Below are 24,149 nucleotides of genomic sequence, written 5' to 3'. Positions count from 1 at the left end.
AAATGGTGTTCAAATCCAGCTGTTTCCATACCTTGTTTCTTTTTTCTGTACATCATTTTCCTTTTTCTGTCCCTAAATCTTAACCAACCATAAGGCAGCCCAGAGTCTCTCTGAATCTGTTCAGATTCTGGGAGCTTCCCGGTTCAAGAATTTTGTTTTCCTTGCACAGTTAATATCTGTTAAATTTAATTTGTCTACAGTTTTTCTTTTAACAGTAGCAATCCAAATCACTTAAAACTTGAGTTGGTAGTCTGCTAAACATTTTATTTTCTAACTCAACACACATGAGTGGAATCTTGAGGCCCAAGATAACCTATGCTCTGGCCTAGGTTCCTTCCTTGAGATACGGAAACCATGAGTCAATGAGGCCTCAATCCCTTCGTGCTATCTGAGACAGAAACCTGGAGACGGAGCAGACTCTTCCCTCCCCGTCATCCTTTCCATCTTATCAGTCTCCAGCCAACTGCGGATCAGACTGTTGATTTCCTTTCATGTTTCATGTACCAAAGCCTCTCCAAGAAGCTCTGATTCTTGAATGTTCAAGTTGTAAACTACTGTGAAATACTAATTGCAGTATTAACTGTCTTGCAGATTCCATTGTGATTGGATTTTGGGTTGGTCTTGCAGTCTTCGTGATTTTTATGTTTTTTGTGCTGACCTTGCTGACCAAGACAGGAGCCCCACACCAAGAGTAAGTTTGGGCGGTTCCTAAATGTCTCTTAAGCCTCACAGGAGACTGAGGAAATGGAAACTACTACCCAGGGCTGGAGGTGCTTCCAGTGGATGAAGAGAAGGCGGTGGTTGTGGATTTGCTGTCTGAACCCAGATGCCTGTGGATTGGATCCAACTATTCTCCTGGCTTTTTGTTTCTTGCGTCTTGGGCTTATTTTCAAGTGGACTTTTATGAAATTGGGTTTCTTGGTCCTTTCCTACAGTCTTAATGATGATGTGGGGCCTGATTTTTACATTGAAATGTTTATTAATTACAATGTATTTTATCCATATTCCCAAAAGGATTTAGATGATTCACCATATTAAAAACAGTGGAAAAGACAATAGCAAAATAGGATGAAAACTAGTTTTAAAAATTATTTCAAGAAGCAGAGTAATAGTTGTTCCTTGATACTCAATTAACTATTGACAATGATTAATACATTTAACAGAGTTTTCTTGAAACTAGGATACAAAGGCCAATACTGTGGTTTACATAATTCTCATAACATGGTAGGACTTGTGATGATGCTGCACTTTGGACTGAAGTATTACATGACTGCTTAAAGAACACTGAGAAACATCAAAAAGCATTTGTTCACTAATGGCTTGTAAAAAATTCAGAAATATCTTAAAGGATTTATGTATTTTATACCAAATTTTTAATAAAAGGGAAAACAGAGAACATTCAATACCTTATTAGTCAGCACCAGCAGGCAACAGCAATTAAAAGAGTTTTTGGCTGGTACGGTGGCTCCAACCTGTAATCCCAGCACTTTGGGAGACCGAGGCAGGCAGATCAGTTGAGTCCAGGAGTTCAAGACCAGCCTGGCTACGGTGAAACCCCGTCTCTATTAAAAATACAAAAAATTAGCCTGGTTTGGTGGAGGGTACCTGTAATCCTAGCTACCTGGGAGGCTGAGGCACAAGAATCACTTGAACCCGGGAGGTTGTAGTGAGCCAAGGTCATGCCACCGCACTACAGCCTGGGCAACAGAGCCAGACTCTGTCTAAAAAAAAAAAAAAAGTTTTTGATAAAGGGGCTGTGCAGAAGTTATGGACAGGGAAGAGGGCAGCTACACAGGTTCATGCAGCACAGCAAGGCTGGCAACACTGAGGAGCAGCCATCTTAGATCCCAGGAAGCAAGCGGTGGGGCCACAACTGGAACCCGCGAGTCTGCTGAGAGTAGCTGTGACTTTGGGCTGAGGGACACAGCTAGTCCAGTGTGACCTCTCAGGGAAGGAGCCTCAAAGTGAAGACCAATACCTCAGTCTTCTCCCTCCTTCCCATTTCTCACCATTGCGCCCCACTGGCTGAACACAGCCAGCAGCCAGAGGCTGCATCAAAGGCCATTTTCTCATGTACACAGCAGGACAGGGGAGGGTGGGAGAGACCTGGGAGAGTGAATAGAAGAAGTTTCACAGGAATCCTGGCATTTTTATATTCAGTATCTTATTTTTGCTTCACAGCCTGGGAGCAGCTCTCTTTCATGGTTGTGTCTCATCAGCCTCCAGCATCTGTTGTTCACTCTTCCGCCTGCACGTCAACTATGACAAATGCCTGTGCAAAGGGAGCAGTTCTTGCCCTCACGCAGCTATTTGTAGATATCAGGGGCTAGAAAGAAAAATGTAAACACAGCCAGGTGTGGTGGCTCATGCCTGTAATCCCAGCACTTTGGGAGGTGAAATTGAGAGGATTGCTTGAGCTCAGGAGTTTGAGACCAGCCTGGGCAACATGGCAAAACCCTGTCTCTACAAAAAACAGAAAAATCAGCTGGGCATGGTGGTGCACACCTGTAGTCCCAGCTACTCGGGAGGCTAAGGGGGGAGGATCACTTGAACCCGGGAAGTTAAGGCTGCAGTGAGCTGTGATTGTGCTGCTGCACTGCAGCCTGAATGACAGAGTAAGACCCTGTCTCAAAAAAAAAAAAAAAAAGTAAACACAAACATTTTAAATGAAAGGAAAACATCATTTTTATTGAAGCATTTGGAGACATATGGCTGAGAATCTATTTAACAGCTACTAAAAAGACATGAGCTTTCCTTTTTCTCTCTTCATGTCATTGTAAATATTCGCACATGCTTCACTTCTATTATATTGGCCCGGGGAATTTGAAAATATGGTGTGGGTTACAAGAGGGGTAAGAAAAGCCTAGAATAAACTCAGATTAAGGCACAACTCATAGAGTGGTCAGGGATTAATAATACCCTGTTATCTTCCTTTTCCTCAGAGGAACCAATGGATTTTTGTGGGTTATTGAGATAGGTGTGTGTGATGTAGAAGGCAGGAGATTTTAGGACTAGGAACACGAGCACAAAATAGAATGTGACGTTCTGTGATGGTTAATTTTATGTGTTAACAATTCTAGATGTTTCTGTGAAGGTATTTCTTAGTTGAGGGTACCATTTATCAGTACTCTTTGGGTTAAGCAGATTACCCTCCATGCTGTGAGTGGGCCTTATCCAGTCAGCTGAAGGCCTTAGGAGAACAAAGACTGACCTCCTCAAGCCAAAAGGGATTCTACCAGGACACTGCCTTTGGACTGTCCCCACCCTACTCTGCGGATTTTGGACTTGCTGGCCCCCGAAGTTGCATGAGGCGATTCCTTAAAATAAAACTCTCTCTTTATACACAGACACCACACACACACACACACACACACACACATTGTGTTGGTTCAGTTTTCTCTGGAGCTCCCTGACTAATCATCACTTCCGTGTGGTGTCATGGCAACCCTGGGTAGTTGAGACTTGCCTTTTAGCCTTCCAGTTGGCAGTTCACTTTTGCCGTTGGACGGTCTCTCTTTGATGGTTGTTCTGAACAATGCTCAATCACAGAACAGAGGTCATTGTAACCCTGAATGCTTCTAACAAGGTAAAGGAAAAGTAACTTTTTTTAACATTTAAGAAAATAATGGATCTTCCGTCAGGACCACATTTTGAATGCTTCTGTACACAGTCTGACACAGCATAAGATATGGCATTTGGTTGCAGTATTTAATAATAGAAAAGTGAAAGAATCAGACATGTGGAAAAACATTGAAATAAATCTGTTATAAAGGCTTTCAGGTCTTAACAAACTTGTTATTTGTTTGGCAGGAATTTTCTTCTTAAGTGGACATTGTTTTTTTCCATATAGCCAATATTAATAGAAAACAACTAATTTTAAGTTTGCTTGTGATAATTAGGGTGTGGGAGGAAGGACAAGACAACATTGAAAATAATAAGAGCCATTTTTTTGATGCCAGGGTCAACTAATTATATCTCACGAAATCCTCACAGGAAGACGAAGTAAATTCCATGTGTTACCACATTACAAATAAGAAACATGAGGCTGAGACACTTGTCTAAGGCTTCACAGGTTAAAGAAAAAATGTGGAGTCAAACCTCAAACTAAAGTCTCTTCGGTGCTGAAGTTCCTGTCATTAACCACTACATTATCTCAGATTGGCAATTTTTAATCTCTTCCTTCTATTGAACCAAAGATGCTAGCAAGCAACCAGATTTGTTATTTTTTCCGTAAGTTACTGGGGTACAGGTGGTATTTGGTTACATAAGGAAGTTCCTTAGTGGTGATTTGTGAAATATTGGTGCACCCATCACCCGAGCAGTGTATACTATACCATATTGGTAGTCTTTTATCCCTCACCCCCTTCACTCTTCCCCCAAAGTTCCCACAGTCCATTGTTTCATTCTTATGCCTTTGTATCCTCATAGCTCCCACATATCAGTAAAAACGTATGATGTTTGCTTTTCAATTCCTGAGTTACTTCACTTAGAATAACAGTCTCCAATCTCATCCAGGTTGCTGCAAATACTGTTAATTCATTCCTTTTTATGGTTGAGTAGTGTTCCACCATATATACATATATATGCAAAATATATACAAAATGTGTATACAAAATATATACATATGTATGTATATACATATGTACATATACATATACTAACAATATGTGTATTTTTTTGTTCCATATGAATTCTAGAATTATTTTTGCTAATTCTGTGAAGAATGATGGTGGTATTTTGATGAAGATTACATTGAATTTGTAGATTGCATTTGGCAGTATAGTCATTTTCACGATATTGATTCTATCCATCCATGAGCATGGGATGTGTTTTCATGTGTTTGTTTTATCTATGATTTCTTTCATGTGATGTAGATATCACAGTTTCTTTATCCACTTGTCGATTGATGGGCATTTGGGTTGGTTTCACGATTTCGCAATTGTGAATTGTGCTGCTATAAACATGTGTCTGCAAGTATCTTTTTCATATAATGACTTCTTTTCCTCTGGGTAGATACCTGGTAGTGGGATTGCTGTATCAATGGTAGATCTACTTTTAGTTCTTTCAGGAATCTCCACACTGTTTTCCATAGTGGCTGTACTAGTTTACATTCCCATCAGCAGTGTAGAAGTGTTCCCTGATCACTGCATCCATGCCAACATCTACTGATTTTTGATTTTTTGATTATGGCCATTCTTGCAGGAGTAAAGTGATAACGCATTGTGGCTTTGGTTTGCATTTTCCCTGATCACTAGTGATGTTAAGCATTTTTTCATATATCTGTTGGCCATTTGTGTATCTTCTTTTGAGAATTGTGTATTCATGTTTTTAGCCCACTTTTGGATGGAATTGTTTGTTTTTTTTTCTTACTGATTTTTTTGAGTTCGTTGTAGATTCTGGATATTAGTCCTTTGTCAGATGTATAGATTGTGAAGATTTTCTCCCACTTGATGGGTTGTCTGTTTATTCTGCTGACTGTTCCTTTTGCCGTGCAAAAGCTTTTTAGTTTAATTAAGTTCCAACTATTTATCTTTGTTTTTATTGCATTTGCTTTTGGGTTCTTGGTCATGAAATCCTTGCCTAAACCAATGTCTAGAAGCATTTTTCCAATGTTATCTTCTAGAATTTTTACCATTTCAGGTCTTAGATTTAACTCGTTAATCCATCTTGAGTTGATTTTTGTAAGGTGAGAGATAAGGACCCAGTTTCATTCTTCTACCTGTGGCTAGCCAATTATCCCAGTGCCATTTGTTGAAAAGGGTGTCCTTTTCCCACTTTATGTTTTTGTTTGATTTGTTGAAGATCAATTGGCTGTAAGTGAGTTTATTTCTGGGTTCTCTGTTCTGTCCATTGGTCTATGTGCCTATTTATACACCAGTACCATACTGTTTTGGTGACTATGGCCTTATAGTATAGTTTGAAACCAGGTGGTATGATGCCTCCAGGTTTATTCTTTTTGCTTAGTCTACTTTGGCTATGCAAGCTCTTTTTTTGTTCCATATGAATTTTAGAATTATTTTTGCTAATTCTGTGAAGAATGATGGTGGTATTTTGATGGAGATTGCATTGAATTTGTAGATTGCATTTGACAGTATAGTCATTTTCACAATATTGATTCTATCCATTCATGAGCATGGGATGTGTTTTCATGTGTTTGTTTTATCTGTGATTTCTTTCAGCAGTGTTTTGTAGTTTTCCTCGTAGAAGTCTTTCGACTCCTTTGTTAGAAGGAGTTTTCTTAAGTTTGTTTTTTTTCTTAAGTTTTGTTTTTGTTTGTTTGTTTTTTGGTTTTTTTGCAGCTATTGTAAAAGGGGTTAAATTCTTGATTTGATTCTCTGCTTGGTCGCTGTTGGTGTGTAGAAGAGCTACTGATTTGTGTACATTAATCTTGTATCTGGAAACTTTGCTGAATTCTTTTTTTTCTTTTTCTTTTTTTTTCTTTTTTTTTTTTTTTTTTTTGAGATGGAGTCTCGCTCTGTCACCCAGGCTGGAGTGCAGTGGCGTGATCTCAGCTCACTGCAACCTCTGCCTCCTGGGTTCTAGCAATTCTCCTGCCTCAGCTTCCTGAGTAGCTGGGGCTACAGGTGCACACCACCATGCCTGGCTAATTTTTTGTATTTTAGTAGAGACGGGGTTTCACTGTGTTACCCAGGCTGGTCTCAAACTCCTGAGCTCAGGCAATTCACCCGCCTCAACCTCCCAAAGTGCTAGGATTACAGGCATGAGCCACTGCGCCTGGCGTGCTGAATTCTTTTATCAGTTCTAGGAGCTTTCTGGAGGAGTCTTTAGGGTTTGCTGATGATCATATCGTCAGCAAACAGTGACAGTGTGACTTTCTCTTTACTGATTTGGATGCCCTTTATTTCTTTCTCTTGTCTAATTGCTCTGTCTAGGACTTCCAATACTATGTTGAAGAGGAGTGGTGAGAATAGGCATCCTTGTCTTGTTCCAGTTCTCGGAGGGAACTTTTCAGCTTTCCCCCACTCAGTATTATGTTGGCTGTGGGTTTGTCATAGATGGCTTTTGTTACATTGTATGTCCCTTGTATGCCGATCTTGCTGAGTTTTAATCATAAAGAGATGCTGGATTTTATCAAATGCGCTTTCTGCATCTATTGAGATGATCATGTGTTTTTGTTTTTTAGTCTGTTAATGTGGTGTATCACATTTGTTGACTTGCATATGTTAAACCATCCCTGCATCCCTGGTATGAAACCCACTTGATCATGGTGGATTATCTTTTTGATATGTTGTTGGACTCAGTTAGCTAGTATTTTGTTAAGGATTTTAGCATCTCTGTTCATCAAGGATATCAGTCTGTAGTTTTCTTTTTTGGTTATGTCCTTTCCTGGTTTTAGTATTGGGATAATGCTGGCTTCATAGAATTAATTAAGGAGGGTTCCTTCTTTTTCTATCTTGTGGAATAGTGTCAAAAGGATTGGTACCAATTCTTCTTTGAATGTCTAGTAGAATACTGCTGTGAATCTGTCTGGTCCTGGACCTTTTTTGTTGGTAATTTTTAAATTACCATTTTAATCTCGCTGCTTGTTATTGGTCTGCTCAGGATATCTAATTCTTCCTGATTTAAGCTAGGAGGGTTGTATGTTTCCAGGAATTTATCCATCTCTTCTAGGTTTTCTAGTTTATGTGCGTAAAATTGTCTTTCATAGTAGCCTTGAATGATCTTTTGTATTTCAGTGGTGTCAGTTGTAATAACTTCTGTTTCATTTTCTAATGAGGTTATTTGGATTTTCTCTCTTCTTTTCTTGGTTAATCTTGCTAATGGTTTATCAATTTTATTTATCTTTTCAAAGAGCCAGGTTTATATTTCATTTATCTTTTGTATTTTTTTTGTTTCAATTTCATTTAGTTCTGCTCTGATGATCTTGGTTATTACCTTTCTTCTGCTGGATTTAGGTTTGGTTTGTTCTTTTTTCTTTAGTTCCTTAAGATGTGACCTTAGAATGTCAGTTTGTGCTCTTTCAGTCTTTTCGATGTAGGTGTTTAGGGTTATGAACTTTTCTCTTAGCACTGCCTTTGTTGTATCCCAGAAGTTTTGATAGGTTGTGTCGTTATTGTTTTCAGTTGGAAGAATTTTTAAATTTCCATCTTGATTTCATTTTTGACCCAATGCTCATTCAAGAGCAGGTTATTTAATTTCTGTGTATTTGCATGGTTTTGAAGGTTCTTTTTTGAGTTGATTTCTAGTTTTATTCTACTGTGATTTGAGAGAGTGCCTGATGTAATTTCAGTTTTCTTAAATTTATTGAGGCCTGTTTTATGGTCTATCATAAGGTCTATCTTGGAGAAGGTTACATCTGCTGTTGAATAGAATGTGTATTCTGTGGTTGTTGGGTGAAATGTTCTGAATATATCTGTGAAGTTCATTTGTTTAAATCCATTGTTTAAATCCATTGTTTCTTTGTTGGCTTTCTGTCTGATGACCTGCCTAGTGCTCTCCATGGAGGATTGAAGTCCCCCACTTAGGTCTATAAGTAATTGTTTTGTAAATTTGGGATCTCCAGTGTTAGGTGCATATATGTTTAGGATTGTGATATTTTCCTGTTGGACAAAGCCTTTACCATTACATAATATCCCTCTTTGTCTCTTTTAACTGCTGTTGCTTTAAAGTTTGTTTTGTCTGATACAAGAATAGCTACCCCTGCTTACCTTTGGTGTCCATTTGCATGAAATGCCTTTTTTCACCCCTTTACTTTAAGTTTATGTGAGTCCTTACGTGTTAGATGAGTCTCCTGAAGACAGCAGGTAGTTGGTTGGTGGGTTCTTATCCATTCTTTGGTTCTGTATCTTTCAAGTGGAGCATTTAGGCCATTTACATTCAATGTTAGTATTGAGATAAGAGGTACCATTGCATTCATCGTGCTCTTTGTTGCCTGTATACTTTGGTTTTTTTGTTTTGGCTTTTTAACTTGTATTTTTGTTGCATAGGTCATGTGTGATTTATGCTTTAAAGTTCTGTTTTGATGTGTTTCCAGGATTTGTTTCAAGACTTAGAGCTCCTTTTAGCAGTTCTTGTAGTGGTGGCTTAGTAGTGGTGAATTCTCTCAGCATTTGTTTGTCTGAAAAAGACTGTATCTTTCCTTCATATATGATAGTTAGTTTCACTGGATACATAATTCTTGGCTGATAATTGTTTGGTTTGAGGCGGCTGAAGATAGGGCCCCAATCCCTTCTAGCTTGTAGGTTTTCTGCTGAGGAATCTGCTGTTAATCTGATAGGTTTTCCCTTATAGGTTACCTGATGCTTCTGTCTCACAGCTCTTAAGATTCTTTCCTTTGTCTTAACTTTGGATAACCTGATGACAGTGTGTCTAGACAATGATCTTTTTGCGATAAATTTCCTAGGCGTTCTTTGTGCTTCTTGTATTTGGATGTCTAGGTCTCTAGAAAGGCCGGGGAAGTTTTCCTTGATTATTTCCCCAAATATGTTTTCCAAGCTTTTAGAATTCTCTTCTTCCTCAGGAACACCAATTATCCTTAGGTTTGGTTGTTTAACATAATCCCAGACTTCTTGGAGGCTTCTTTCATATTTTCTTATTCTTTTTCTATGTCTTTGTTAGATTGGGTTAATTTGAAGACCTTGTTTTCGAGCTCTGAATTTCTTTCTTCTACTTGTTCAATTCTATTGCTGAGACTTTCCAGAGCATTTTGCATTTCTATAAGTGTGTCCAGTGTTTCCTGAAGTTTTGATTGTTTTTTCTTTAAGCTATCTATTTCCTTGAATATTTCTTTCTTTACTTCTTGTATCAATTTTTAGATTTCTAGTATTGGGCTTTGCCTTTCTTTGGTGCCTCCCTGATGAGCTTAATAACTAACCTCCTGAATTATTTTTCAGGTAAATCAGGAATTTCTTCTTGGTTTGCATCCATTGCTGGTGAACTAATATGATTCTTAGGAGGTGTTAAAGAGCCTTCTTTTGTCATATTACCAGAGTTAGTCTTCTGGTTTCTTCTCATTTGGGTAGGCTCTGTCAGAGGGAAGGTCTAGGGCTGAAGGCTGTTGTTCATATACTTTTGTCCCATGGAGTGTTCCCTTGATGTAGTACTCTCCCCCTTTCCCTATGGATGTGGCTTCCTGTGAGCTGAACTGCAGTGGTTGTTGTCTGTCTTCTGGGTCTAGCCACCCAGCAAGTCTGCCTGGCTCTGGGCTGGTACTGAGGGTTGTCTGCACAGAGTCCTGTGATGTGAATCGTGTTTGGGTCTCTCGGCTGTGGATACCAGTGCCTGTTCCAGTGGAGGTGGTAGCAGGGGTGCAAATGAATTCCGTGAAGGTTTTTAGCTTTGGTGGCTTAATGTTCTATTTTTGTGCTAGTTGGCCTCCTGCCAGGACATGGTGCTTTCCAGAGAGCATCAGCTGTGGTCGTTTGGGGAGGAACAGGTGGTGGACAGTGCCCTAGAACTCCCAGGAGTATATGTCATTTGTCTTTAGCTACCAGGGTGGATAGGGAAGAACCTTTGGGTTGGGGCAAGTCTAGGCGTGTCTGAGCTCAGACTCTCCTTGAGTGGGTCTTGCTACAGCTGCTGTGGGAGATGGGGGTGAGGCTCCCAGATCAATGGAGTTATGTACCTAGGAGGATTATGACTGCCTGCTGAGTCATGCAGATTGTCAGGGAAGTGGAGAAAAGCCAGCAGTCACAGGCCTCACCCAGCTCCCATACAAATCGAGGGACCAGTCTCATTCCCACCATGTCCCCACTAACAGCTCCTAATCTGTTTCCTGGTAATGGGCAGCCGGACTTGAGAACTTGCCCCAGGTTACCCTCCTCCCAGCTGCAAAATAAAAGGGCTTGTTTCGTCCCCTACCTGTGGAGTCTGCACACTGGATTGTGTCCTTCCCCGAGTTCTGGCCAGGAGGCTTCTTATCCCATTCAAATTGTTACAAAGTTCAGCTGGAGATTTCCTTCTCCCTGTGGTGTTTCTCCCCACCAGCCCCCGGCTTCTCTGGCTGCCCTGCCGATAGATTCCTATGGTGCCAGGCAGGAATGGCCTGCTTGTGGACCCAGCGAGCTCCCAGGACCTTTCTGCTGCTTCCTCTGCCCCTGTATTTCACTCGGCCCTCTAAATTGACTCAGCTCCAGGTATGGTCAGAAACTTCTCCCAAAAATAGACCTTCAGTTTCTCTAGTGGGGACGTGTGTTTGGGAGAGGAGGCTCTCCCTTTCCCACTTCTGCAGTTGGGGCACCCACAGTATTTGGGGTATTTCCTGGGTCCTGCAGGAGCAGTCTGCTTCCTTCAGAGGGTCTGTGGCTCCTCTTGGAATTGCTGGTTTGTTCTTGCAGTCGATCTGGAGCTAAAATTCACAATGCGAGCCTCTGCACACTGCTCTGTCCATCCAAGTTGGAGTTGCAGTCTAATCCTGCCTCCCATCCGCCATGATGATTACTTTTGTTTTTTTGTTTTTTTCACATACCGTGCCAAGCACGGGACTCTGAAATCAAGCATTTCCAGGTTTACTTATTGAGACTTTGGCCTGGATTCTTAACTTCTCTGTGCTTGAGACTCCTTGTATATAAAGAAGTGTCTGCCTCCTGAGTTTATTGTAAACCAAGCTTGTCCAACCTGCGGCCCAGAATAACTTTGAATGCAGCCCAACACAAATTCATAAATTCACTTAAAATATTATGAGATTTTTTTTTTTTTGCTCATCAGCTATCATTAGTGTTAGTGTATTTTGTGTGTGGCCCAAGGCAATTATTCTTCTTCCACTGTGGTCCAGGGAAGCCAAAATATTGGACATCCCTGTTGTCAACAGTGAGCAGACTGTGGAGCTCCTTGCAAAAGCTGGGCTCGGTGCATCCCTTAGTAAAGATGAGTCACTGTGTGAGCTGAAGGTCTAGGTAAAGAGTAGGAGGGAGAAGAAAAAGGAACCCATTCTCCCATGGGATAGCCAGACCCTAAGCATTATATCTGCACTGTTCGAAATGTTGCCTCATCTATCCCAGCTTAACCTTGGCTGTGTCTCCAAGTGAAACAATAAGATGAATCTAGAATAGCAGCTAGGGAGAGAATCCTGGTGATGAGTCAGAAGGATCAACACCTTTGAATTCTGATTGCTTTACATATCTGGCTCTCTGGGTGGTTTGTCACTAAGACAGTTACTTCCTAAAGTAGGACATCAACAGCATCCTTTTGGAACATGATTCCAACAGCGTGGTTAAGATATCTGAGTAAGTCTGGAAGCTCAGAATGGACTGGTGCTAGATCTACCACTGAATTTAATATTTTTCTCCATGGAGGCATCTTAGGCCAGGGCCAAATGGCTCCCTAGGATCTCATCATTGCTGACACATGGAAGTGTGTGAGCTTCCCTTTGCTAGTAGTAAGACACAGGATGACAGATAACACCACCTGTGCCCTGACTCCCTGTGCCCGTGCCCACAACAGACATCAGCAATGGACTGCATCATCTTCCCCGCATAGCCAAGACTTTTGCCTGAGCATCATTTTCAAAACAGATCTCCAGGCAGCCACCAGGAACCAATCACAGTTTACCTGAGAGAGAATGTTTATCTGCCATCCCTGGCTGGACTTTCCTTTAACGTACTGGATGGCAGGAGTTGAGATCCATTTAACTGCACAGGGCCAATCACACCGCAATAAAATGGGTATTTTTTTCCCCTGAATTTTTTGACCTGGGATCATGCTAGAATGAGAACTTCTGGACTCACTAACTACTTATGGCTTCTGTTAAGGGGGGAAATATGTGCTGGGCTAGGCTGTCAGACAGTAAGAAGCTAATCCTCAAATCTTGATATAACACAACAAGGGTTTATTTCTTGCTTAAACTCCATGTCTGCTAAGGTTGGCAACGGGCAGACAGAAACACCTCTACTTGCAGCTGCCCTTTCTCCACCACGCGGCCTCCTAGGTTGCTGTGACAGGGTAAGAAAACACTTGGAGATCTCAAGGCTGCCCCTCCATTCTTCAGCCAGAAGCAGCGCACATCCCTTCCTCCCACAACTCGTTAGTCAGAACTAGCCACACCCACCTGACTGCCCGGGGCTGGGAAGGGTAGTCTTCTGTGTATCCAGAAGGTAAGAGGCAGGTATTGGTGAGCACTGAGAAGGTAGACTGCAGAGGAAGAAAGACTGTTATAAAGCTGACATCACCCTTCTTAAAAGCTTTTGGGCCTAAGAAGTAGCTTTGATGGGGATTATTTTTTCCATGGAATACTTGCTTTTTTATGGTGGGGCAGGCAGGGGATCTCTTATCTGGATTTTTTAAGGACAGTGAAGATAAAAGAAGCATTTCCTCCTGCTTTCTGAGCTAAGGAGTCATTTACTCTGCATGCTGTCTTGTTTAAAGCATTATGGCCCCATTATCATAAATCTGCCAGATAGAGAGCAATGGGAAAAGCTTGGGTCACATTTTTATGTAGAATACTTTGGACTTCTTGAAAAATTGTCAAACTCCAGACATTACGTGCCTCGCATACCCTCCTTCTGTAGCCTTTGTTAAGTACACCTCATCTGGGTGGGCCTGTTCTTCACTTAGGGGCCAGTGCAAGATTGCTCAGGACCTTGTAAAAATGGGAATTATATTCTACCTTGAATAGCAATTTACCTGAATATGGCACTCATTAAAGAATGGGTACATGAAACTAAAAACTAACAGCAGGGAAATGTCATTGTTCTAAATTTTTGATATTGACCATGGCCATAGGAACTAGATGGCAAAGTGCAGGTGTAGTGAGTGATTCCTGAGGAAGCCCTGTCATTCTGAGGTATCTACCACTATGAATGGGTAGAAAATCTATTTTATGTGTCTGGTTCAGTCTGTAACTTTTGTTCAGGAGTTATTATTTTTTTCTTTTGAGATGGGGTCTCACTCTGTCACCCAGGTGGGAGTGCAGCGGCGCGATCTCAGCTTACATCAAGCCTCGACTCCCCAGGCTCAGGTGATCCTCCCACTTCAACCTCCTGAGTAACTGGGACTGCAGGTGTGTGCCACCACACCCAGCTAATTTTTTTTTTTTTTTTTTTTTTTTTGAGACAGTCTCACTCATCTCAAATTGTAATCTCCATGTGTCATGGGAGGAACCTGGCAGGAGGTGATTGGATCATGGGGGCAGTTTCCCCTATGCTATTCTTGTGATAGTGAGTTTTCACAAGATCTGATGGCTTAAAAGTATGTGGTGACTCCTTGGCCGGGCACAGTGGCTCATGCCTGTAATCCCAGCACTTTGGGAGGCTGAGGTGGGTGGATCACTTGAGGTCAGGAGTTCAAGACCAGCATGGCCAACATGGTGAAATCCTGTCTCTACTAAAAATACAAAAATTAGCCAAGGGTGGTGGTGCATGCTTGTAGTCCTAGTTACTTGGGAGGCTGAGGCAGGAGGATCACTTAAACCTGGGAGGCAGAGTTTCCAGTGAGCCAAGATCAAGCCACTGCACTGCAGCTTGGTTGACATAACAAGACTCCATCTCAAAAATAAATGAATGAATGAATAAATAAATAAATAAATAAAAGCATGTGGTGGATTCCCCTCTCTTGCCGCCATGTAAGATGTGCCTTGCTTTCACTCTGCCTTCCGCTATAATTGTAATTTTCCTGAGACCTCCCTAGCCATGCAGAACTATGTGTCAATTAAACCTCTTTTCTTTATAAATTACCCAGACTCAGGCAGTTCTTTATAGCAGTGTGAAAACAGATTAATACAGGTGCTGAACATTAGACTTGTCCCTTAAAATTCACCAAGTTTAAGGTTATAGGGCTTCAGAAAGAGAACAGTTTGCATTTTTAGTAATTCCATGGTAGAGAGTTGGATTGAAAGAATCTAGAATAATTCAGGATCCAGTCTATTCTATAGGCAGATACCAAGAACTTGAAAATAATGCACAAGGCTAAAAACCTAATAACAAGAGTGTTGTAGTTTTCCTCTAGAAATATAACTTTTTCTCTCTTGTATTAGTGTACTTTTAATATTAAAGCTCACTCTTTAGCAAGGCTTATAGATAATTTCCTTCTAATTATAGCCTTCTTGAACCTTTCATGACCTGCTCAAATCTTCAGTAATATGCTTAAGCCTTTAGTTTTGTCCCATTCTTCCTCTTTCTTAAATAACCATTTTACTTTAGCACAAAAATTTACTAGACAGATTCTTTCTTGTACAAAATTGTTCTGTTTTCTTTTTAACTTTCCTTACTGAAAGTTCATCTTCTTTCTTATAACTTTCTCCATGTGTCTCTCTCCTGCTTACCAGTAGAGATGGACTTTTGCCATGTTGCACAGGCTGATCTTGAACTTTGAAGCTCAAACAATCCTCCTGCCTTGGCCTTCCACAGTGCTGAGATCACAGATGTGAGCCACTGTGAGATATGACGAGATTTCTCTTCAAATAGCCTGATCAATCCTTTATTCTTTAATTCATAGTACCCACCCCCTCACCCCTTTTTCCTTTTTCTCTTTTTTTCCTTTCTGCCTTTGTTACATGCCCAAACACGCCACAGTACCAGGCTTATCAGTACGAGCTCACATTCCTTTCCTTATTTAAGAAAAAGACTAGCCCTCTAGCTCATTACAGACACCTCTTCCCCTTTTCCCCTCTCTCCCTTATATGCCCACCTTATCTAAAAAAAGTTCAAATGTCCAACCAAGATTAGTTCAGATTGTGCAACCTGACCCCGGCCAGTAGAAACAGAGTACAGGGACAGGACTTGCATCAGAAATACAGGCTTTCATGCCCCTTTGTTCAAGTGTGTTCTCGTGGCAACTGGCCAAAAAACAAACAAACAAACAAAATCCCTCAACACAAAAGTAAAATTGCTTTGCTAAAAATCCTTTGTTTGAGTGTTCAAGCTCTTTAAGATTTTGAGGGTTATTCCCAACAGCCACCATACCTGGCCTGTTTACTTTTAACAATTACACCTGGATTCTCACAGAAACTGAGATATTAGACAAAGCTAGTCATCATTTTAAGTTATTTCCCATTAATCATTTTTATAGCCTGTGAATATCAGGTGTTCACCTAAGTAAGAACCTTAAAGTTAAATATATGGGTATTTTGTCAATAACTCAGAAGATACAGCTGCTTTTGTTAAGCCAACAATATGAAATTAGTCTTACATACCAAAGAGTTTCAGAAACAAATTTATTCTGTTTTTAGAGTGAGTTTGTAATTTCATCACCTTAAAACATCTAGTACAATCTTGATGAACAGTTACCCCAGCAAAAATGTATGCTGACAATTTTGAAGACCTCTCTATTTTTATTTTATCAACAAACTTAAAACCAGCTTATTTATCAAAACTTAAGTAATGTGAACTAAAAACACTTGGGTTAGTTACTATATTTTTGTTACAGTACTCAATTTAAGTGCTTTTGTTCCTTTTAAATTTATTAATCAGATCTCTTTAATATATTTTAGTAGAAAAATATTATATACACACAACATTAAAACATACAGACAACACAAATACATAGAAACAGATTCTCTAGCTTTCATTTGGATATTTTAGTCATGAGACAATGTAACATAGTAATACAAACTCAGTTTATAGAAGGACAGTTGAACTCAAATTATATTTCTGACAAAATGGGACCTGTTCACATGGCTAATGTTTATTTGCCCCAATAGATAATCTTATTAAGGCTGTGAACTAAAATTTTGGATAAGGAAATTTTCATAGCAGTTTGATAATCATAATAAACCTATATTATTATCCTTCATTTCAGTTTCAAATGAGTTTAGGGTATATTTTTAATATTTATATTTTAGCCAGGACTGGCTAAATTGTGTAAGAAAAATAAAATCTTCAAGTGGTCTTGAATTTTTAGTAACAAATTTATCTTTTGTTTGCTAGTCTGATTTGCTTGACTAGTCAATGTGGGTGAGGAAGCATTTTAACAGGTTTTTTTTTTTTTTTTTCCGGCTTTTTCTAGTCCCTCCTTAGTACATAAAGCAATTTTTATGCTAGACAAAGATATAATATTCCTCTGAGCTCAAGATTTTGACTTGTTTGATGTGAGAAACTAACTTTTATAAACATTTATGTAGTTATTTGCTTTTAGAATAGCAATCCTTTAATTAAGTGTTCCATTACACAAAGTACTTTTTAGTCAGACAAACCTAGGTTTACATTTCCAAAGGTGTCTAAATTGTTGGTTTTCATGAACCTGTTGTAATCTCTAAAGCTGTTAAGTTTTTTGCATTTTGACTGGAATGCTATAAGCAGTGAGTTTGTCTTAACACTAGCAGAAAAGTCAGCAGATTCAAAATAGGCAGAAAAAAAAAATAGAGAGATAGAGAGCCTAAAAGTCTTTGTGTATTAACTCTGTAGTTGCAGTTTCTATTTCAGCTCTAAGAAAAACAGGCTTGGGGAGTTTGAATGATCTCCATGATGCACATTGAGTTTGTGTGCACCAGGAAAAGCCATGTAGCCAGCTGGAGTCCCAGAAGACCTGGCATGCCTTCGTGTTTGAGAATCTCATTTCATTTCTTATTAATGTCTTAAAAGCAAAGAAAATCCCATAAATCGTGTCAGGGGAACATCAGGAGTTTGTACTGGTGTGCAAAGAAAATTCATTAAATCTTGTCAGGAAAATGTCAGGAGTTTAGACTGGTGTCTTACACAGTGGCATCTGATATAGTGGTTTTTAATTAGCCATCCTGCATCCACCATTTAGGATGTTTATTTTGCTCTTGGAAGATTTTCAGAAACAAGCAAGGGGGAAGGGCCAAATCATTTACACACATGCATAACCAAAGCCAAATCAGAGTGTTCAAAGAAATTTTAACCCAGGCATGCAGATCAAACAAAATATTAAACTAGGCATGCAGAAAGAACCAAAAATGAACTCACCAGGAAAGATATGCCTCCAAGACAGATTGTAAATTCCGTAGAAACTGGAGTACTCTCCACAAGGATGCTTCTCAGGAAGGGCTTGCCAAAAAAAGAATTTTATGGTTCCAAGAGAGATGCAGCATTCTTCATTGAAGGTAGGCTTATAACCAAACCAAATCTCAGATAAAGTCAAAAAGCCTCTCTCAGGAAGAAGGAGCTTAGCCTGAGTGAAAGCTTGCCAGGGCAGAACAGGTGAGCCATGGAAGCAGAGAGCTCAAAGGGCTCAAGGTGAGCACAGCCCACAGGTTCCAAGAATCACTGATTCCTTCCAAAAGTGATCTTGCTTCAGGTTCCACTTCTGGAAACCATTTATGTCAACCTAAAAAACAAACACTGAGAGGTTCTCTAAAAGAAAATGATGTTTACATGGTAATGGGTCATTGCAGTGGGAATACTCATGCCATGTGACCTATGTGCATATTTTGGGAAGGAAAAGAAGACAAAAGTTTTTAGAGGAAAAGTGAGGAGGATTACATGGTTGTTTGGAGATAGTGATCCTTAGCTACAAGGAACAATATGGGCGGTGCCAGTTCCAGGTTGGACAGGCAGTTGCTGGGCAGATGTCCTTATGGGTTTTTTTTGTGCAAGGTTATGGTTTTTGCAGTCTTTCGTGACGGTTTTTGTTATCAGACATTTGTGAGTGAGAATTCCTACGTCATGGCCTTCCCCAGCTCTATTCATCAGGATTTTTTTTTTTATATATAACATTAAGTGACTCCAGATTTATTCTGACAACTTCCACAACTTACAGGTCCTTTTGTTTATCAGTCAAGGAAAGAAGAGACAAATAGAAGTCCAGTATATTGAGTGTTTAATATTTACTGGACTCTAACAGTACAAAGATGAACTTTTTGCTCTTCTCAGGAGGGGAGAATCAGACACATTGTACTGTTGCCATACCAAGGGATCATCAGGAGGAAGCTAGAGGGGAGGGGGTAGCCATGGGAGCACAGGGTAGCCTCAGGGGGCAGGAAAGGCACCTCAGAGGGGCTTTAATGTATACTGCCTTAGCACTGTCCTGGGGAGGGACAAAATTCTCGTGGTCTCTTGTGCCTTAGTCTCCAACAAAGGTAATTAATGGACTTTAATTCCAGGAAACATAGCTGTGTTATGGAAGAGCAGCCACACACAGTTGGGCTTCTGGGTCTGCTGTCACACTCAGCTGGTGCCACAGGTAGGCAGAAAAGCTATTTCTCAGAGCTTCTTAGCCTTGGAATTGAGGAATGGTGTGGGCCCCAGCAATCTTAATTATGCTTTCTCCAAATGCTTTGTGAACCCCCAAAATCTGAGACAGGTCTCAGTTAATTTAGAAAGTTTATTTTGCCAAGGTTGAGGACACGCACCCATGATTCAGCCTCAGGAGGTCCTGAAGACATGCACACAAGTTGGTTAGAGCAGTTTGGTTCTATCCATTTTAGGGAGACATGAGACATCAATCAACATATGTAAGATGAACATTGGTTCATGTCGGAGGAACCAGCCCCCACTATTTCAACGTAGGTTCTTTTCTATTTTCCCTAAGTGTTGGCCAGTCTGAGAAATAAAGAGAAAGAGTACAAAAGAGAGAAATTTTACAGCTAGGCCTCTGGGAGTGTCATCACATGTCAGCAGGTTTTGTGATGCCCACTGAACCTCAGAACCAGCAAGTTTTTATTAGGGATTTCAAAAGGGGAGAAGGGTACAAACAGGGAGTAAATCACAAAGATCACAAGCTTCAAGGAGCAATAAAATATCACAAGGCAAATGACAGAGCAAGATCACAAGGCCAGCGTGAAATTAGAATTACTGATGAGGTTCCATCCCGCTGGGCACACATTGTCATTGATAAGTATCTTAACAGGAAACAGGGTTCAAGAGCAAAGAACCAGTCTGACTAGAATTTGCTAGGCTGGAATTTCCTAATCCTAGCAAGCCTGAGAGCTCTGCAGGAGACTAGGGCATATTTCATCCCTTATCTTCAACCGCATAAGACAGACACTCCCAGAGCGGCCATTTTAGAGACCTCCCCCTGGGAATGCATCCTTTTCCCAGGGCTATTCCTTGCTGAGAAAAGAATTCAGTGATATTTCTCCTATTCGCTCTCTGCAAGAAGAGAAATATGACTCTATTCTGCCCAGCCCCTCAGGCAGTCAAACCTTATGGTTATCTCCCTTGTTCCCTGAACATCGCTGTTATCCTGTTCTTTTTCAGGGTGGCCAGATTTCATATTGTTCAAACACACATGCTTTACAGACAATTCGTGCAGACAATGCAGTCATCACAGGGTCCTGAGATGACATACATCCTCAGCTTATGAAGATGACAGGATTAATGTAACATAACAAGATTAAAGACTGGCACAGGAAATTATAAGAGTATTGATTAGGGCAGTGATAAATGTCCATGAAATCTTCACAATTTATGTTCAGCGATTATAGTAAAGAGAGGTGTAAGAAATTATAAAAGTATAAAAGTATTAATTTGAGGAACTAATAAATGTCCATGAAATCTTCACAATTTATGTTCTTCTGCTGTGGCTTCAGCCAGTCCCTCCATTTGGGGTCCCTGACTTCCTGCAACAGGTTCAGTCTGGAAAGGTGGGACAACTTGAAGCAGGGAGGGGGCTTCCAGGTTGTAAGGAGAGATAAGAGACAAATGGTTGCATTCTTTTGAGCTTCTCATTGGCCTCTCCAAAGGAGGCAATCAGATATGCATTTATCTCAGTGAGCAGAGGGGTGACTGAATAGAAGAGGAGGCAGGTTTGCCCTAAGCAGCTCCCAGTTTGACTTTTCCCTCTAGCTTAGTGATTTGGGGGAGTCCAAGATACTTTCCTTTCACAGCTTTAAGCCAATCTTTTTCCTAGGTGACATTTTAGTTTATCAGGTTACAGGTTGCTGGCACACTCATCCGTTTTCTCAAATATCTTTTAAACCTGAGTGAAATGACAGTTGAGGGAAACTAATTTACAGAAAGACAAAGAAGACCATGTAAATTTGCACTAAAGCATAAATCTTCAGTCCTCTAAAATGATTTTCTCTGAATTCTGAATACCTGACATAATAGAATATTGGATTCTTGCATAAAGCCTTGACCTTCACAACGTGTTTGTGTAGTGGGCAATGAAAATTGTTAACCAGGCTTATTACTAAAAGGAAAAATGCAGGTTTCTGAGAGGATTTCTTGTCTGATGTAACCCAGGTAACCATGCTAGGAGATAGATCTGATATTAAAATTCCTTCAGCTAGCTGGATTACAAACCTTCTAGGGTTGCTGACCTCTGAAATCCAGGTGATTTTGATGATTTGGAGTTTAGTGATATATGATCAGGTTTTCCAGACTTGTGGTTTTTTTTTTTTTTTTTTTTTTTTTCCCCTCCTCTGCCCAGATTCTTCTAGAATTTGGTCATAAGTGCTTTTTCCCTGAGTGATAGGATGGGAAGGAAGAGATTTAAGAACTGGAAACACTGAGAGGATTGCACATCTGTTGAGCACAAACTCCAGAGCCTGATTTTTGTCAGGTTCTGTTCTGGACTTGAAAACACGTTCAGTAATGATTTGTGCCCTTAAGGAGTCACTACCTGTGCATGGGCAATTCTTATTTAAGAATTGCCTGGAAAGGATGGTGATGAAAGTAGATGGAGTATCAGGTTCTCAGCTTACCTGGGCTCTTTCATGCACTTGTGGGACTAATTGAGAGTTGTTTTATTCACTCATTGACTCATTTATTCCCCTTGAACTGCTTATTTGTTCCACATTAAAGGAAACAAGGAATTAGGAATCTTGGATTTATTCCCACTCATATCACAAACTGATTGTGTGACTAAGTGGGCAATTTGACTGTTCCTTACCTTAGTTCATACGTTTGTAAAATGCATATCATAATTCTTGCCCTAAGTGACTGTTTTGGTTACTTTAGAGAATCAAGTGAGAAAAATTGTTATTATAGCATTTTGACAAATATTTAATGTACCCCTCTGAGATAGTATTGTTATTTTTAGGCCAGTGGTTCTAAACTTCAGTATGAGTAATGATCCTTAGAGAATATATGAAAATGCATATTACTGAACCTACATTCACAGATTCTGAGGGTCTGTGACCAAGGAATCTGCATTTTAAGAAGCACTTCAAGTAAGTATGATGTGAATGGTCCAAGAATTCCACTGAAAAATACTAGTGTGTCTGCAGAATATTGGGGAATTCCTCAGCAAGGTGTCTGTTTTCAGGATGATCTGGGGGCCCTCATCTTGAACCCTTTTCCTTGGGTTTATTTGTACATGTTCAGAAGGGATTTCTCTTATTTCTCATGTTTGTCTGCATGCCATGCAAGGGGCTTACAATCAATAGGTGCTTAGTGGAAATGTGCTGGCCTGCCCTACATGCAGAAAACCATGATTCTGCAGGCGAATGGGCTGGAGTGTAAGTAATCTTTTGTTTTCTTTTTTTAAAAATAGCAATGCAGAGTCCTCAGAGAAGAGATTCAGAATGAACAGCTTTGTGTCAGACTTTGGAAGACCTCTGGAGCCAGATAAGGTATTTTCTCGCCAAGGCAACGAGGAGTCCAGGTCTCTCTTTCACTGCTACATCAATGAGGTGGAACGCTTGGACAGAGCCAAAACTTGTCACCAGACCACAGCCCTTGACAGTGATGTTCAACTCCAGGAAGCCATCAGAAGCAGTGGGCAGCCAGAGGAGGAGCTGAACAGGCTCATGAAGTTTGACATCCCCAACTTTGTGAACACAGACCAGAACTCCTTTGGGGAGGATGATCTTCTGATTTCTGAACCACCTATTGTTCTGGAAACTAAGCCACTTTCCCAGACCTCACATAAAGACCTGGATTGAGAAATATGCTCTGTAAAGGGTCTTCCTGAAGATGTGGATTCTATCTTTATGTGGCAAGAAATCTACACCCACCAAAATTGTGTGTGTTTGGGGGAGAGAGAGAGACAGAGATAGAGACAGAGAGATAGAGAAGAGACCCCTTTAGAAGAGAGCTGAGCTGATTAAGCTGAGTGGTTTTTTGTTTTGCTTTGTTTTTGCTTTTTAATACATTCGGAGCTTTGGCGGTATTAAAGTATTTACAACAAGCTTGTCCAGCCCATGTCATGTGTCCCAGGACAGCTTTGAATGTGGCCCAACACAAATTTTAAACTTTCTTAAAACATTATGAGATTAAAAAAAATTTTTTTTGCTATTTTTTTAAAGCTCATCAGCTATCGTTAGTGTTAGTGTATTTTATGTGTGGTCCATGACAACTCTTCTTCCAGTGTGGCCCAGGGAAGCCAAAAGATTGGACACCTCTGATTTACACTAGCTCATCTTCCTTGTTGAAAAATTTGGCCAAATACTATTGTCAGCATTCTTGGGTGAGGATTAGCCTACCATGTTCTAAATCTGGCCCTGCCACTACCATGCTCTACCTTTAGCAAGTTGTTTTACCTGTCTGGGCTGACCCATTTTTAACTGTAGGTTGACGTGTCTGGAGTGATCCATCCCACCTCTAATATTTTGTGAATTTATGACTTTGCCTTCAGATGAGGCTAAGCTATACACAAAACAGTATAAACTAGGGTACTGCCTCGTACCTCTTGTAGGCTCTTCCAAATCTCTGTACCTTCCACTCAACCCTTAATTGAACCAAGCTTTAGTCAGGGGGTCTGAGTGTCTGCCAGAATGTCAGGAGACTCATCTTGCACAGTCACGGTGGCCAATGTTTCTGGTGGGTTGTGCTGAAACAGCTCTTCTGAGAACTTCCAACCACCCATGCTCTAACCTGGGGACAGCCATCCCGTGCCTCAGAATACGTACCAATTCATAGGTCATGCATGGTACTCTTGTCCCCAAGAAAAATTAGGAAGGTTGTCAGCTGAGTGAGGGGAGGTGCCTTCTGGGTATCTCTGTGCTGGTGTATCTGTGCCATTGGCTACAGAACAAGAAAAATACTATTTGCCATGCTATTACCTTGGCAGATGTGTGGGTGATAGTCATCTGTATTTGAGTTGAGATGGTCAGTGGGTTGTAAATTCCCCACTAGCAGATATTCAGGGTGGCCTGAGTTATGTAAACTTGTGAGCAACACAGAGTTAATTTATGGAGGAATCAACACTGCAGACTGGTGTTAAAACAACTTGGTTTTGTGCACACAGTTGCATGCATGGCAAGCTGTTAATCTCTGGGTGGCATTTTCATTATGAATTTGTTCACCACCTGTCTTGCTTAAGCTATAAAATAAATGCATTTGACTGCACAGAAATTTTCTCTGGTTCTTTATTTTCACACATCCAATTTTTTATTCCCCAAAAAGTTGTAC

The 24,149-nt window shown here is 40.4% G+C and overlaps 1 protein-coding gene across 5 annotated transcripts in view; it reads left to right on the top strand.

Moving 5' to 3' along the window:
- The window catches only part of MRAP2 (melanocortin 2 receptor accessory protein 2), a 52,701-nt gene extending 29,028 nt beyond the window's left edge, over window positions 1-23,673 (top strand). For 4 of the 5 annotated variants that reach the window (XM_073022601.1, XM_038002228.2, XM_038002229.2 and 1 more), the window contains 2 exons: window positions 592-691; window positions 22,291-23,673. In XM_073022601.1, coding sequence (XP_072878702.1) covers window positions 592-691; window positions 22,291-22,681 — 491 coding nt within the window. In that variant the 3' untranslated portion in view covers window positions 22,682-23,673. Of the gene's footprint in view, window positions 1-591; window positions 692-18,955; window positions 19,036-22,290 lie in introns of those variants that run through there. The other variant, XM_038002230.2, reaches the window with a different exon arrangement.
- Window positions 23,674-24,149: the final 476 nt, after the last annotated feature.

The sequence above is a fragment of the Chlorocebus sabaeus genome, chromosome 13, assembly GCF_047675955.1.
Source record: "Chlorocebus sabaeus isolate Y175 chromosome 13, mChlSab1.0.hap1, whole genome shotgun sequence".
Taxonomy (NCBI): Eukaryota; Metazoa; Chordata; class Mammalia; order Primates; family Cercopithecidae; genus Chlorocebus; species Chlorocebus sabaeus.
Note: the sequence above shows the minus strand (reverse complement) of the source record. Positions and strands in the feature narration are given on the sequence as shown.